This window comes from Salmo salar, chromosome 25 (assembly GCF_965601325.2).
Source record: "Salmo salar chromosome 25, fSalSal1, whole genome shotgun sequence".
Taxonomy (NCBI): Eukaryota; Metazoa; Chordata; class Actinopteri; order Salmoniformes; family Salmonidae; genus Salmo; species Salmo salar.
The window spans coordinates 54,237,675-54,252,500 of record NC_138315.1 but is presented as its reverse complement, the minus strand read 5'-3'; the positions used below and the strand labels follow the sequence as shown (position 1 = coordinate 54,252,500).

Sequence of the window (14,826 nt, the reverse complement as noted above, 5' to 3'; positions counted from 1 at the left end):
TTTCTATCCAAAGCTAATAATTATATGCATATTCTAGTTTCTGGGCAGGAGTAATAACCAGATTAAATCGGGTACGTTTTTTATCCGGCCGTGAAAATACTGCCCCCTATCCATAACAAGTTAATGCGTTTGAACCAATCAGTTTTGTTGTGACATGGTAGGGGTGGTATACAGAAGATAGCCCTATTTGGTAAAAGACCAAGTCCATATTATGGCAAGAACAGCTCAAATAAGCAAAGAGCAACGGCAGTCCATCATTACTTTAAGACATGAAGGTCAGTCAATACGGAAAGTTTGAAAGTTTCTTCAAGTGTAGTCGCAGAAACCATCAAGCGCTATGATGAAACTGGCTCTCATGATGACCGCCACAGGAAAGGAAGACCCAGAGTTACCTCTGCTGCAGAGGATAAGTTCATTAGAGTTACCAGCCTCAGAAATTGCAGCCCAAATAAATGCTTCACAGAGACACCAATAAGAAGAAGAGACTTGTTTGAGCCAAGAAACACAAGCAATGGACATTAGACCTGTGGAAATGTATCCTTTGGCCTGGAGTCTAAATTGGAGATTTTTGGTTCCAACCACCGAGTCTTTGCCAAGAAGGAGAGTGATGGAGTGCTGCATCAGATGACCTGGCCTCCACAATCCCCCGACCTCAACCAAATTGAGATGGTTTGGGATGAGTCGGACCACAGAGTTAAGGAAAAGCAGCTAACAAGTGCTCAGCAAATGTGGGAACTGCTTCGAGACTGTTGGAAAAGCATTCCAGGTGAAGCTGGTTGAGAGAATGCCAAGAGTGTGCAAAGCTGTCATCAAGGCAAAGGGTGGCTATTTGAAGAATCTCAAATAGAAGATATATTTTGATTTTGATTTGTTTAACACTTTTTTGGTTACTACATGATTCCACATGTGTTTTTTCATAGTTTTGATGTTTTCAGTATTATTCTACAATGTAGAAATAGTCATATTCAGAAAAACCCTTCAATGAGTAGGTGTTCTAAAACTTTTGACCGGAGGTGTATATAGTCATATGTCATGTCTATAGTCATATGTCATGTCTATAGTCATATGTCATGTCTATAGTCATATGTCATGTATATAGTCATATGTCATGTTTATTGTCATATGTCATGTCTATAGTCATGTCATGTCTATATTCATATGTCATGTCTATAGTCATATGTCATGTCTATAGTCAAATGTCATGTATATTGTCATATGTCATGTATATAGTCATATGTCATGTCTATAGTCATATGTCATGTATATAGTCATATGTCATGTCTATAGTCATATGTCATGTCATATGTCATGTATATAGTCATATGTCATGTATATAGTCATATGGCATGTCTATAGTCATATGTCATGTCTATAGTCATATGTCATGTCATATGTCATGTATATAGTCATATGGCATGTATATTGATATGCCATGTATATTGTCATATGTCATGTCTACTGTCATATGTCATGTCTATAGTCATATGTCATGTATATAGTCATATGTCATGTATATAGTCATATGTCATGCCTATAGTCATATGTCATGTATATAGTCATATGTCATGTATATAGTCATATGTCATGTCTATAGTCATATGTCATGTCTATAGTCATATGTCATGTCTATAGTCATATGTCATGTCATATGTCATGTATATAGTCATATGTTATGTATATAGTCATATGTCATATGGCATGTATATTCATATGGCATGTATATTGTCATATGTCATGTCTATAGTCATATGTCATGTCTATAGTCATATGTCATGTCTATAGTTATATGTCATGTCTATAGTCATATGTCATGTATATGGTCATGTATATAGTCATATGTCATGTATATAGTCATATGTCATGTATATAGTCATATGGCATGTATATTCATATGGCATGTATATTGTCATATGTCATGTCTACTGTCATATGTCATGTATATAGTCATATGTCATGTATATAGTCATATGGCATGTATATTCATATGGCATGTATATTGTCATATGTCATGTCTACTGTCATATATCATGTCTATAGTCATATGTCATGTATATAGTCATATGTCATGTATATAGTCATATGTCATGCCTATAGTCATATGTCATGTATATAGTCATATGTCATGTCTATAGTTATATGTCATGTCTATAGTCATATGTCATGTATATGGTCATGTATATAGTCATATGTCATGTATATAGTCATATGTCATGTCTATAGTCATATGTCATGTCTATAGTCATATGTCATGTATATAGTCATATGTCATGTCTATAGTCATATGTCATGTATATAGTCATATGTCATGTCTATAGTTATATGTCATGTCTATAGTCATATGTCATGTATATGGTCATGTATATAGTCATATGTCATGTATATAGTCATATGGCATGTATATTCATATGGCATGTATATTGTCATATGTCATGTCTACTGTCATATGTCATGTCTATAGTCATATGTCATGTCTATAGTCATATGTCATGTATATAGTCATATGTCATGTTTACAGTCATATGTCATGTATATAGTCATATGTCATATGTCATGTATATTGATAGCTGACCTATGTGTTTATCTCCAGTGGAGAGTCAGGAGCAGGGAAGACAGAGAGCACCAAGCTGCTGCTGCAGTTCCTGTCTGTGATGTCCCAGAAGTCTGCCGGGACAGCCCCCTCTGAGAGGAGTACCCGCGTGGAGCAGGCCATCATACAGAGCAGGTAACTGTACCGGTACCCCCTGTATATAGACTCATTACTGTACCGGTACCCCCTGTATATAGACTCATTACTGTACCGGTACCCCCTGTATATAGACTCATTACTGTACCAGTACCCCTTGTATATAGACTCATTACTGTACCGGTACCCCCTGTATATAGACTCATTACTGTACCGGTACCCCCTGTATATAGACTCATTACTGTACCGGTACCCCCTGTATATAGACTCATTACTGTACCGGTACCCCCTGTATATAGACTCATTACTGTACCGGTACCCCCTGTATATAGACTCATTACTGTACCGGTACCCCCTGTATATAGACTCATTACTGTACCGGTACCCCCTGTATATAGACTCATTACTGTACCGGTACCCCCTGTATATAGACTCATTACTGTACCGGTACCCCTGTATATAGACTCATTACTGTACCGTGTACCCCCTGTATATAGACTCATTACTGTACCGGTACCCCCTGTATATAGACTCATTACTGTACCGGTACCCCCTGTATATAGACTCATTACTGTACCGGTACCCCCTGTATATAGACTCATTACTGTACCGGTACCCCTGTATATAGACTCATTACCGTACCGGTACCCCCTGTATATAGACTCATTAGTTTGGGAATGCCAAGACGGTTTACAACAACAACTCTTCCCGTTTTGGGAAGTTCATCCAGCTCCACTTCTCCCAGAGTGGGAACATCCAGGGAGGCTGCATCATAGACTGTATCCTCTACCACATTCATGTACTGAGGACCTATTAACACATATTACCACATAGTAACACATATTACCACATAGTAACACATATTACCACATATTACCACATATTACCACCTATCAACACCTATTACACTACCTTACTGAGTCCTGGACTCAACCTGTTACCACTAATATACCTTACTGAGTCAACCTGTTACCACTAATGTACCTTACTGACTCAACCTGTTACCACTAATGTACCTTACTGAGTCCTGGACTCAACCTGTTACCACTAATGTACCTTACTGAGTCCTGGACTCAACCTGTTACCACTAATGTACCTTACTGACTCAACCTGTTACCACTAATGTACCTTACTGAGTCCTGGACTCAACCTGTTACCACTAATGTACCTTACTGACTCAACCTGTTACCACTAATGTACCTTACTGACTCAACCTGTTACCACTAATGTACCTTACTGAGTCCTGGACTCAACCTGTTACCACTAATGTACCTTACTGACTCAACCTGTTACCACTAATGTACCTTACTGACTCAACCTGTTACCACTAATGTACCTTACTGACTCAACCTGTTACCACTAATGTACCTTACTGAGTCCTGGACTCAACCTGTTACCACTAATGTACCTTACTGACTCAACCTGTTACCACTAATGTACCTTACTGACTCAACCTGTTACCACTAATGTACCTTACTGACTCAACCTGTTACCACTAATGTACCTTACTGAGTCCTGGACTCAACCTGTTACCACTAATGTACCTTACTGACTCAACCTGTTACCACTAATGTACCTTACTGACTCAACCTGTTACCACTAATGTACCTTACTGACTCAACCTGTTACCACTAATGTACCTTACTGACTCAACCTGTTACCACTAATGTACCTTACTGACTCAACCTGTTACCACTAATGTACCTTACTGACTCAACCTGTTACCACTAATGTATCTTACTGATGTCCGGGATCTGTAATGTCTGCTATGGCTCAGAGATGCATCTATCTTACTGATGTCCGGGCTCCAGATCTGTAATGTCTGCTATGGCTCAGAGATGCATCTATCTTACTGATGTCCGGGCTCCAGATCTGTAATGTCTGCTATGGCTCAGAGATGCATCTACCTTACTGATGTCCGGGCTCCAGATCTGTAATGTCTGCTATGGCTCAGAGATGCATCTATCTTACTGATGTCCGGGCTCCAGATCTGTAATGTCTGCTATGGCTCAGAGATGCATCTATCTTACTGATGTCCGGGCTCCAGATCTGTAATGTCTGCTATGGCTCAGAGATGCATCTATCTTACTGATGTCCGGGCTCCAGATCTGTAATGTCTGCTATGGCTCAGAGATGCATCTACCTTACTGATGTCCGGGCTCCAGATCTGTAATGTCTGCTATGGCTCAGAGATGCATCTATCTTACTGATGTCCGGGCTCCAGATCTGTAATGTCTGCTATGGCTCAGAGATGCATCTACCTTACTGATGTCCGGGCTCCAGATCTGTAATGTCTGCTATGGCTCAGAGATGCATCTACCTTACTGATGTCCGGGCTCCAGATCTGTAATGTCTGCTATGGCTCAGAGATGCATCTATCTTACTGATGTCCGGGCTCCAGATCTGTAATGTCTGCTATGGCTCAGAGATGCATCTACCTTACTGATGTCCGGGCTCCAGATCTGTAATGTCTGCTATGGCTCAGAGATGCATCTATCTTACTGATGTCCGGGCTCCAGATCTGTAATGTCTGCTATGGCTCAGAGATGCATCTATCTTACTGATGTCCGGGCTCCAGATCTGTAATGTCTGCTATGGCTCAGAGATGCATCTATCTTACTGATGTCCGGGCTCCAGATCTGTAATGTCTGCTATGGCTCAGAGATGCATCTATCTTACTGATGTCCGGGCTCCAGATCTGTAATGTCTGCTATGGCTCAGAGATGCATCTATCTTACTGATGTCCGGGCTCCAGATCTGTAATGTCTGCTATGGCTCAGAGATGCATCTATCTTACTGATGTCCGGGCTCCAGATCTGTAATGTCTGCTATGGCTCAGAGATGCATCTATCTTACTGATGTCCGGGCTCCAGATCTGTAATGTCTGCTATGGCTCAGAGATGCATCTATCTTACTGATGTCCGGGCTCCAGATCTGTAATGTCTGCTATGGCTCAGAGATGCATCTATCTTACTGATGTCCGGGCTCCAGATCTGTAATGTCTGCTATGGCTCAGAGATGCATCTATCTTACTGATGTCCGGGCTCCAGATCTGTAATGTCTGCTATGGCTCAGAGATGCATCTATCTTACTGATGTCCGGGCTCCAGATCTGTAATGTCTGCTATGGCTCAGAGATGCATCTATCTGTCTTTGTTTTCCTTCAATTGAAACCTTCAGATTTACTTGAAAAGAATCGTGTGGTGAGACAGAACCCTGGAGAGAGGAACTATCATATCTTCTACGCTCTGCTGGCCGGGGTCGACGAGGACCACAGAGGTACGTACACTCCTACAGAGACTCCTACACCGGAGGCTGGGGAAGGGAGGACGGCTCATTGTAATGGCTGGGGAAGGGAGGACGGCTCATTGTAATGGCTGGGGAAGGGAGGACGGATCATTGTAATGGCTGGGGAAGGGAGGACGGCTCGTTGTAATGGCTGGGGAAGGGAGGACGGCTCGTTGTAATGGCTGGGGAAGGGAGGACGGCTCATTGTAATGGCTGGGGAAGGGAGGACGGATCATTGTAATGGCTGGGGAAGGGAGGACGGCTCGTTGTAATGGCTGGGGAAGGGAGGACGGCTCGTTGTAATGGCTGGGGAAGGGAGGACGGCTCGTTGTAATGGCTGGGGAAGGGAGGACGGCTCATTGTAATGGCTGGGGAAGGGAGGACGGCTCATTGTAATGGCTGGGGAAGGGAGGACGGCTCGTTGTAATGGCTGGGGAAGGGAGGACGGCTCGTTGTAATGGCTGGGGAAGGGAGGACGGCTCATTGTAATGGCTGGGGAAGGGAGGACGGCTCATTGTAATGGCTGGGGAAGGGAGGACGGCTCATTGTAATGGCTGGGGAAGGGAGGACGGCTCATTGTAATGGCTGGGGAAGGGAGGACGGCTCATTGTAATGGCTGGGGAAGGGAGGACGGCTCATTGTAATGGCTGGGGAAGGGAGGACGGCTCATTGTAATGGCTGGGGAAGGGAGGACGGCTCATTGTAATGGCTGGGGAAGGGAGGACGGCTCATTGTAATGGCTGGGGAAGGGAGGACGGCTCGTTGTAATGGCTGGGGAAGGGAGGACGGCTCATTGTAATGGCTGGGGAAGGGAGGACGGCTCGTTGTAATGGCTGGGGAAGGGAGGACGGCTCGTTGTAATGGCTGGGGAAGGGAGGACGGCTCGTTGTAATGGCTGGGGAAGGGAGGACGGCTCATTGTAATGGCTGGGGAAGGGAGGACGGCTCGTTGTAATGGCTGGGGAAGGGAGGACGGCTCGTTGTAATGGCTGGGGAAGGGAGGACGGCTCGTTGTAATGGCTGGGATGGAATAAATGGAACGGCATCAAACACGTGGAAACCATGTTTCTAAGTCCCATCAGCCTCCACTGAATCACCTAAAACACTTCACTCTGCTCAAGAAGCGGTACCAGACATTCCGAGCGGTACCAGACATTCCGAGCGGTACCAGACATTCCGAGCGGTACCAGACATTCCGAGCGGTTCCAGACATTCCGAGCGGTACCAGACATTCCGAGCGATTCTGATGCACCAAGTCTAGAACCAACAGGACCGTGAACGACTTCTACCTCCAAGGCATAAGACTGATAAACAAGGCTGCTAAATAGCTAATCAAATGGCTACCCAGACTACCTGCATTGACCCTTTTTGAACTAACTCTCTTGCACTGATTCTATGCACCCGCTGGACTCTACCCACCCACTGGACTCTACTACCCCACTGGACTCTACCCCCCCACACTGGACTCTACCCCCCCACACTGGACTCTACCCACCCACTGGACTCTACCCCCCCACTGGACTCTACCCCCCCACACTGGACTCTACCCCCCCACTGGACTCTACCCCCCCACTGGACTCTACCCCCCCACTGGACTCTACCACCCCCACTGGACTCTACCCCCCCACTGGACTCTACCCCCCCACACTGGACTCTACCCCCCCACACTGGACTCTACCCCCCCACTGGACTCTACCGACACACTGGACTCTACCCCCCCACACTGGACTCTACCCACCCACTGGACTCTACCCCCCCACACTGGACTCAACCCCCCCACACTGGACTCTACCCCCCCACTGGACTCTACCCACCCACTGGACTCTACCCCCCCACACTGGACTCTACCCCCCCACACTGGACTCTACCCACCCACTGGACTCTACCCCCCCACTGGACTCTACCCCCCCACACTGGACTCTACCCCCCCACACTGGACTCTACCCACCCACTGGACTCTACCCCCCCACTGGACTCTACCCCCCCACACTGGACTCTACCCCCCCACTGGACTCTACCCCCCCCACTGGACTCTACCCCCCCACTGGACTCTACCACCCCCACTGGACTCTACCCCCCCACTGGACTCTACCCCCCCACACTGGACTCTACCCCCCCACACTGGACTCTACCCCCCCACTGGACTCTACCGACACACTGGACTCTACCCCCCCACACTGGACTCTACCCACCCACTGGACTCTACCCCCCCACACTGGACTCAACCCCCCCACACTGGACTCTACCCCCCCACTGGACTCTACCCACCCACTGGACTCTACCCCCCCACACTGGACTCTACCCCCCCACACTGGACTCTACCCACCCACTGGACTCTACCCCCCCACTGGACTCTACCCCCCCACACTGGACTCTACCCCCCCACACTGGACTCTACCCACCCACTGGACTCTACCCCCCCCACACTGGACTCAACCCCCCCACACTGGACTCTACCCACCCACTGGACTCTACCCCCCCCACACTGGACTCTATCCCCCCCACACTGGACTCTACCACCCCACTGGACTCTACCCCCCACTGGACTCTACCCCCCCACTGGACTCTACCCACCCACTGGACTCTACCCCCCCCCCACTGGACTCTACCCCCCCACTGGACTCTACCCCCCCCCACTGGACTCTACCCCCCCCCACTGGACTCTACCCCCCCACTGGACTCCACCCCCCCACTGGACTCTACCCCCCCCACTGGACTCTACCACCCCCCCCCACTAGACTCTACCCACCCACTGGACTCTACACTGGACTCTACCCCCCCCACTGGACTCTACCCCCCCACTGGACTCTACCCCCACAATAGACTCTACCCCCCCACTGGACTCTACCCCCCCACTGGATTCTACCCCCCCACTGGACTCTACCCCCCCCACTGGACTCTACCCCCCCACTGGACTCTACCCCCCCACTGGACTCTACCCCCCCACTGGACTCTACCCACTGGACTCCACCACCACACTAGACTCTACCCCCCCCACTGGACTCTACCCCCCACTGGACTCTACCCCCCCACTGGACTCTACCCCCCCACTGGACTCTACCCCCACACTGGACTCTACCCCCCCACTGGACTCTACCCCCCCCACTGGACTCTACCCACCCACTGGACTCTACCCCCCCACTGGACTCTACCCCCCCACTGGACTCTAACCACCCACTGGACTCTACCCCCCCCCCACTAGACTCTACCCACCCACTGGACTCTACACTGGACTCTACCCCCCCCACTGGACTCTACCCCCCCACTGGACTCTACCCCCACACTAGACTCTACCCCCCCACTGGACTCTACCCCCCCACTGGATTCTACCCCCCCACTGGACTCTACCCCCCCCCCACTGGACTCTACCCCCCCACTGGACTCTACCCCCCCACTGGACTCTACCCACTGGACTCCACCACCACACTAGACTCTACCCCCCCACTGGACTCTACCCCCCACTGGACTCTACCCCCACACTAGACTCTACCCCCCCACTAGACTCTACCCCCCCACTGGACTCTACCCACCCACTGGACTCTACACTGGACTCTACCCCCCCCCCCCCCCCCACTGGACTCTAACCACCCACTGGACTCTACCCCCCCCACTGGACTCTACCCCCCCCCCCCCCACTAGACTCTACCCACCCCCCACTAGACTCTACCCACCCACTGGACTCTACACTGGACTCTACCCCCCCCCCACTGGACTCTACCCCCCCACTGGACTCTACCCCCCCACTGGACTCTACCCCCACACTAGACTCTACCCCCCGACTGGACTCTACCCCCCCACTGGATTCTACCCCCCCACTGGACTCTACCCCCCCACTGGACTCTACCCCCCCACTGGACTCTACCCCCCCACTGGACTCTACCCACTGGACTCCACCACCACACTAGACTCTACCCCCCCACTGGACTCTACCCCCCACTGGACTCTACCCCCACACTAGACTCTACCCCCCCACTGGACTCTACCCCCCCACTGGATTCTACCCCCCCACTGGACTCTACCCCCCCACTGGACTCTACCCCCCCACTAGACTCTACCCCCCCACTAGACTCTACCCCCCCACTGGACTCTACCCACCCACTGGACTCTACACTGGACTCTACCCCCCCCCCCCCCACTGGACTCTAACCACCCACTGGACTCTACCCCCCCCACTGGACTCTACCCCCCCCCCCACTAGACTCTACCCACCCCCCACTAGACTCTACCCACCCACTGGACTCTACACTGGACTCTACCCCCCCCCACTGGACTCTACCCCCCCACTGGACTCTACCCCCCCACTGGACTCTACCCCCACACTAGACTCTACCCCCCGACTGGACTCTACCCCCCCACTGGATTCTACCCCCCCACTGGACTCTACCCCCCCACTGGACTCTACCCCCCCCACTGGACTCTACCCCCCCACTGGACTGCAACTCCCGTACGGACTCGGGAGAGGCGAAGGTTGAGAGCCGTGTGTCCTCTGAAACACGACCCAGCCAAGCCACACTGCTTCTTGACACAACGCACATCCAACCAGGAAGCCAGCCGCACCAATGTGTCGGAGGAAACACCGTACACCTGGCGACCTGGTCAGCATGCACTGCACCCGGCCCGCCACAGGAGTCGCTAGTGCACGATGGGACAAGAACTTCCCTGCCGACCAAACCCTCCCCTAACCTAGACGACGCTGGGCCAATTGTGCGCCACCTCATGGGTCTCCTGGTCGCGGCCGGCTGCGACAGAGCCTGGACTCGAACCCAGAATCTCTAGTGACACAGCTAGCCCTTAGACCATTGCGCCACTCGGGAGGCCCGACAAATAAAATTGGATTTGATTTATATGTGCATACAGTTCCTTCAGAAAGTATTCATACCACTTGACGTATTCCATATTTTGTTGTGTTACAGCCTGAATTCAAAATGGATTACTTTTTATTTATTTATTACCCATCTATACACAATACCCCATAATGACAAAGTGAAAACATGTTTTTAGAAATCTTTGCAAATTAATTTAAAATTAAATACAGAAATATGTAATTTACATACTGTAAGTATTCACATCCCTGAGTCAATACTTTGTAGAAGCAGCTTTGGTATCAGGGCTCAGGCTGAGACCAAGGTGCAGAATGTGGACCGTACAAGTCTCAGAGTTTATTATAGTTCAAAGGGCAGGCGAAAGGTAAGTCAAGGGTCAGGGTCAAGGTAGGCAAATGGTCGTAATCCAAATCAGAGTCAGGGAGGTACAGGACGGCGAGCAGGGTCAGAGTCAGGGTCAAGGTCAGGGTCAAGGTCAGAGTCAGGGTCAGAGTCAGGGTCAAGGTCAGAGTCAGGGTCAGAGTCAGGGTCAGGGTCAGAGTCAGAGTCAGGGTCAAGGTCAGAGTCAGAGTCAGGGTCAAGGTCAGAGTCAGGGTCAGAGTCAGGGTCAAGGTCAGAGTCAGGGTCAAGGTCAGAGTCAGGGTCAGGGTCAAGGTCAGGGTCAGAGTCAGGGTCAAGGTCAGGGTCAAGGTCAGGGACAGGACAAGCAGAAAGGTCAGAACTTAGAAGATTAACAAAAACTAGAGCACAGGAAACACGCTGGTAGGACTTGACAGAACAAGACCAACTGGCAACAGACAAACAGAAAACGCAACACGGGATAATGAGGAGAGATGGGAGACACCTGGTGAGGGGGTGGAGACAAGCACAAAGACAGGTGAAACAGATCAGGGTGTGACATTTGGCAGCGATTACAGCTGTGAGTGTTTCTGGGTAATTCTCTAAGAGCTGTGAGTGTTTCTGGGTAATTCTCTAAGAGCTGTGAGTGTTTCTGGGTAATTCTCTAAGAGCTGTGAGTGTTTCTGGGTAATTCTCTAAGAGCTGTGAGTGTTTCTGGGTAAGTTTCTAAGAGCTGTGAGTCTTTCTGGGTAATTCTCTAAGAGCTGTAAGTCTTTCTGGGTAATTCTCTAAGAGCTGTGAGTCTTTCTGGGTAATTCTCTAAGAGCTGTGAGTCTTTCTGGGTAATTCTCTAAGAGCTGTGAGTCTTTCTGGGTAATTCTCTAAGAGCTGTGAGTGTTTCTGGGTAATTCTCTAAGAGCTGTGAGTGTTTCTGGGTAAGTTTCTAAGAGCTGTGAGTCTTTCTGGGTAATTCTCTAAGAGCTGTGAGTCTTTCTGGGTAATTCTCTAAGAGCTGTGAGTCTTTCTGGGTAATTCTCTAAGAGCTGTGAGTCTTTCTGGGTAATTCTCTAAGAGCTGTGAGTCTTTCTGGGTAATTCTCTAAGAGCTGTGAGTCTTTCTGGGTAATTCTCTAAGAGCTGTGAGTCTTTCTGGGTAATTCTCTAAGAGCTGTGAGTCTTTCTGGGTAATTCTCTAAGAGCTGTGAGTCTTTCTGGGTAATTCTCTAAGAGCTGTGAGTCTTTCTGGGTAATTCTCTAAGAGCTGTGAGTGTTTCTGGGTAATTCTCTAAGAGCTGTGAGTGTTTCTGGGTAATTCTCTAAGAGCTGTGAGTCTTTCTGGGTAAGTTTCTAAGAGCTGTGAGTCTTTCTGGGTAATTCTCTAAGAGCTGTGAGTCTTTCTGGGTAATTCTCTAAGAGCTGTGAGTCTTTCTGGGTAATTCTCTAAGAGCTGTGAGTCTTTCTGGGTAATTCTCTAAGAGCTGTGAGTGTTTCTGGGTAATTCTCTAAGAGCTGTGAGTCTTTCTGGGTAATTCTCTAAGAGCTGTGAGTGTTTCTGGGTAATTCTCTAAGAGCTGTGAGTGTTTCTGGGTAATTCTCTAAGAGCTGTGAGTCTTTCTGGGTAAGTTTCTAAGAGCTGTGAGTCTTTCTGGGTAATTCTCTAAGAGCTGTGAGTCTTTCTGGGTAATTCTCTAAGAGCTGTGAGTCTTTCTGGGTAATTCTCTAAGAGCTGTGAGTCTTTCTGGGTAATTCTCTAAGAGCTGTGAGTCTTTCTGGGTAATTCTCTAAGAGCTGTGAGTGTTTCTGGGTAATTCTCTAAGAGCTGTGAGTCTTTCTGGGTAATTCTCTAAGAGCTGTGAGTCTTTCTGGGTAATTCTCTAAGAGCTGTGAGTGTTTCTGGGTAATTCTCTAAGAGCTGTGAGTGTTTCTGGGTAATTCTCTAAGAACTGTGAGTCTTTCTGGGTAATTCTCTAAGAGCTGTGAGTGTTTCTGGGTAATTCTCTAAGAGCTGTGAGTCTTTCTGGGTAATTCTCTAAGAGCTGTGAGTCTTTCTGGGTAATTCTCTAAGAGCTGTGAGTCTTTCTGGGTAATTCTCTAAGAGCTGTGAGTCTTTCTGGGTAATTCTCTAAGAGCTGTGAGTGTTTCTGGGTAATTCTCTAAGAGCTGTGAGTCTTTCTGGGTAATTCTCTAAGAGCTGTGAGTCTTTCTGGGTAATTCTCTAAGAGCTGTGAGTGTTTCTGGGTAATTCTCTAAGAGCTGTGAGTGTTTCTGGGTAATTCTCTAAGAGCTGTGAGTCTTTCTGGGTAATTCTCTAAGAGCTGTGAGTCTTTCTGGGTAATTCTCTAAGAGCTGTGAGTCTTTCTGGGTAATTCTCTAAGAGCTGTGAGTCTTTCTGGGTAATTCTCTAAGAGCTGTGAGTGTTTCTGGGTAATTCTCTAAGAGCTGTGAGTCTTTCTGGGTAATTCTCTAAGAGCTGTGAGTGTTTCTGGGTAATTCTCTAAGAGCTGTGAGTGTTTCTGGGTAATTCTCTAAGAGCTGTGAGTGTTTCTGGGTAATTCTCTAAGAGCTGTGAGTCTTTCTGGGTAATTCTCTAAGAGCTGTGAGTCTTTCTGGGTAATTCTCTAAGAGCTGTGAGTCTTTCTGGGTAATTCTCTAAGAGCTGTGAGTCTTTCTGGGTAATTCTCTAAGAGCTGTGAGTCTTTCTGGGTAATTCTCTAAGAGCTGTGAGTGTTTCTGGGTAATTCTCTAAGAGCTGTGAGTCTTTCTGGGTAATTCTCTAAGAGCTGTGAGTCTTTCTGGGTAATTCTCTAAGAGCTGTGAGTCTTTCTGGGTAATTCTCTAAGAGCTGTGAGTCTTTCTGGGTAATTCTCTAAGAGCTGTGAGTCTTTCTGGGTAATTCTCTAAGAGCTGTGAGTCTTTCTGGGTAATTCTCTAAGAGCTGTGAGTGTTTCTGGGTAATTCTCTAAGAGCTGTGAGTCTTTCTGGGTAATTCTCTAAGAGCTGTGAGTCTTTCTGGGTAATTCTCTAAGAGCTGTGAGTCTTTCTGGGTAATTCTCTAAGAGCTGTGAGTCTTTCTGGGTAATTCTCTAAGAGCTGTGAGTCTTTCTGGGTAATTCTCTAAGAGCTGTGAGTCTTTCTGGGTAATTCTCTAAGAGCTGTGAGTCTTTCTGGGTAATTCTCTAAGAGCTGTGAGTCTTTCTGGGTAATTCTCTAAGAGCTGTGAGTCTTTCTGGGTAATTCTCTAAGAGCTGTGAGTCTTTCTGGGTAATTCTCTAAGAGCTGTGAGTCTTTCTGGGTAATTCTCTAAGAGCTGTGAGTCTTTCTGGGTAATTCTCTAAGAGCTGTGAGTCTTTCTGGGTAATTCTCTAAGAGCTGTGAGTGTTTCTGGGTAATTCTCTAAGAGCTGTGAGTCTTTCTGGGTAATTCTCTAAGAGCTGTGAGTCTTTCTGGGTAATTCTCTAAGAGCTGTGAGTCTTTCTGGGTAATTCTCTAAGAGCTGTGAGTCTTTCTGGGTAATTCTCTAAGAGCTGTGAGTCTTTCTGGGTAATTCTCTAAGAGCTGTGAGTCTTTCTGGGTAATTCTCTAAGAGCTGTGAGGCTTTCTGGGTAAGTCTCAGAGAGATTTCCACACCTGGATTGTGCAACATTTGCCCTTTTATTCTTTTCAGTATTCTTCAAGCTCTGTTAAACTGGTTGTTGA

At 48.1% G+C, this 14,826-nt stretch overlaps 1 protein-coding gene across 1 annotated transcript in view; it reads left to right on the top strand.

Moving 5' to 3' along the window:
• LOC106586950 (unconventional myosin-X) overlaps positions 1 to 14,826 on the top strand; it is a 265,626-nt gene that overhangs the window by 112,340 nt on the left and 138,460 nt on the right. The window contains exons 5-8 of the mRNA XM_082969251.1: positions 2,588 to 2,722; positions 3,147 to 3,156; positions 3,354 to 3,462; positions 5,863 to 5,961. Of these exons, the coding sequence (XP_082825377.1) occupies positions 2,588 to 2,722; positions 3,147 to 3,156; positions 3,354 to 3,462; positions 5,863 to 5,961 (353 nt within the window). The remainder of the gene's footprint in view (positions 1 to 2,587; positions 2,723 to 3,146; positions 3,157 to 3,353; positions 3,463 to 5,862; positions 5,962 to 14,826) is intronic.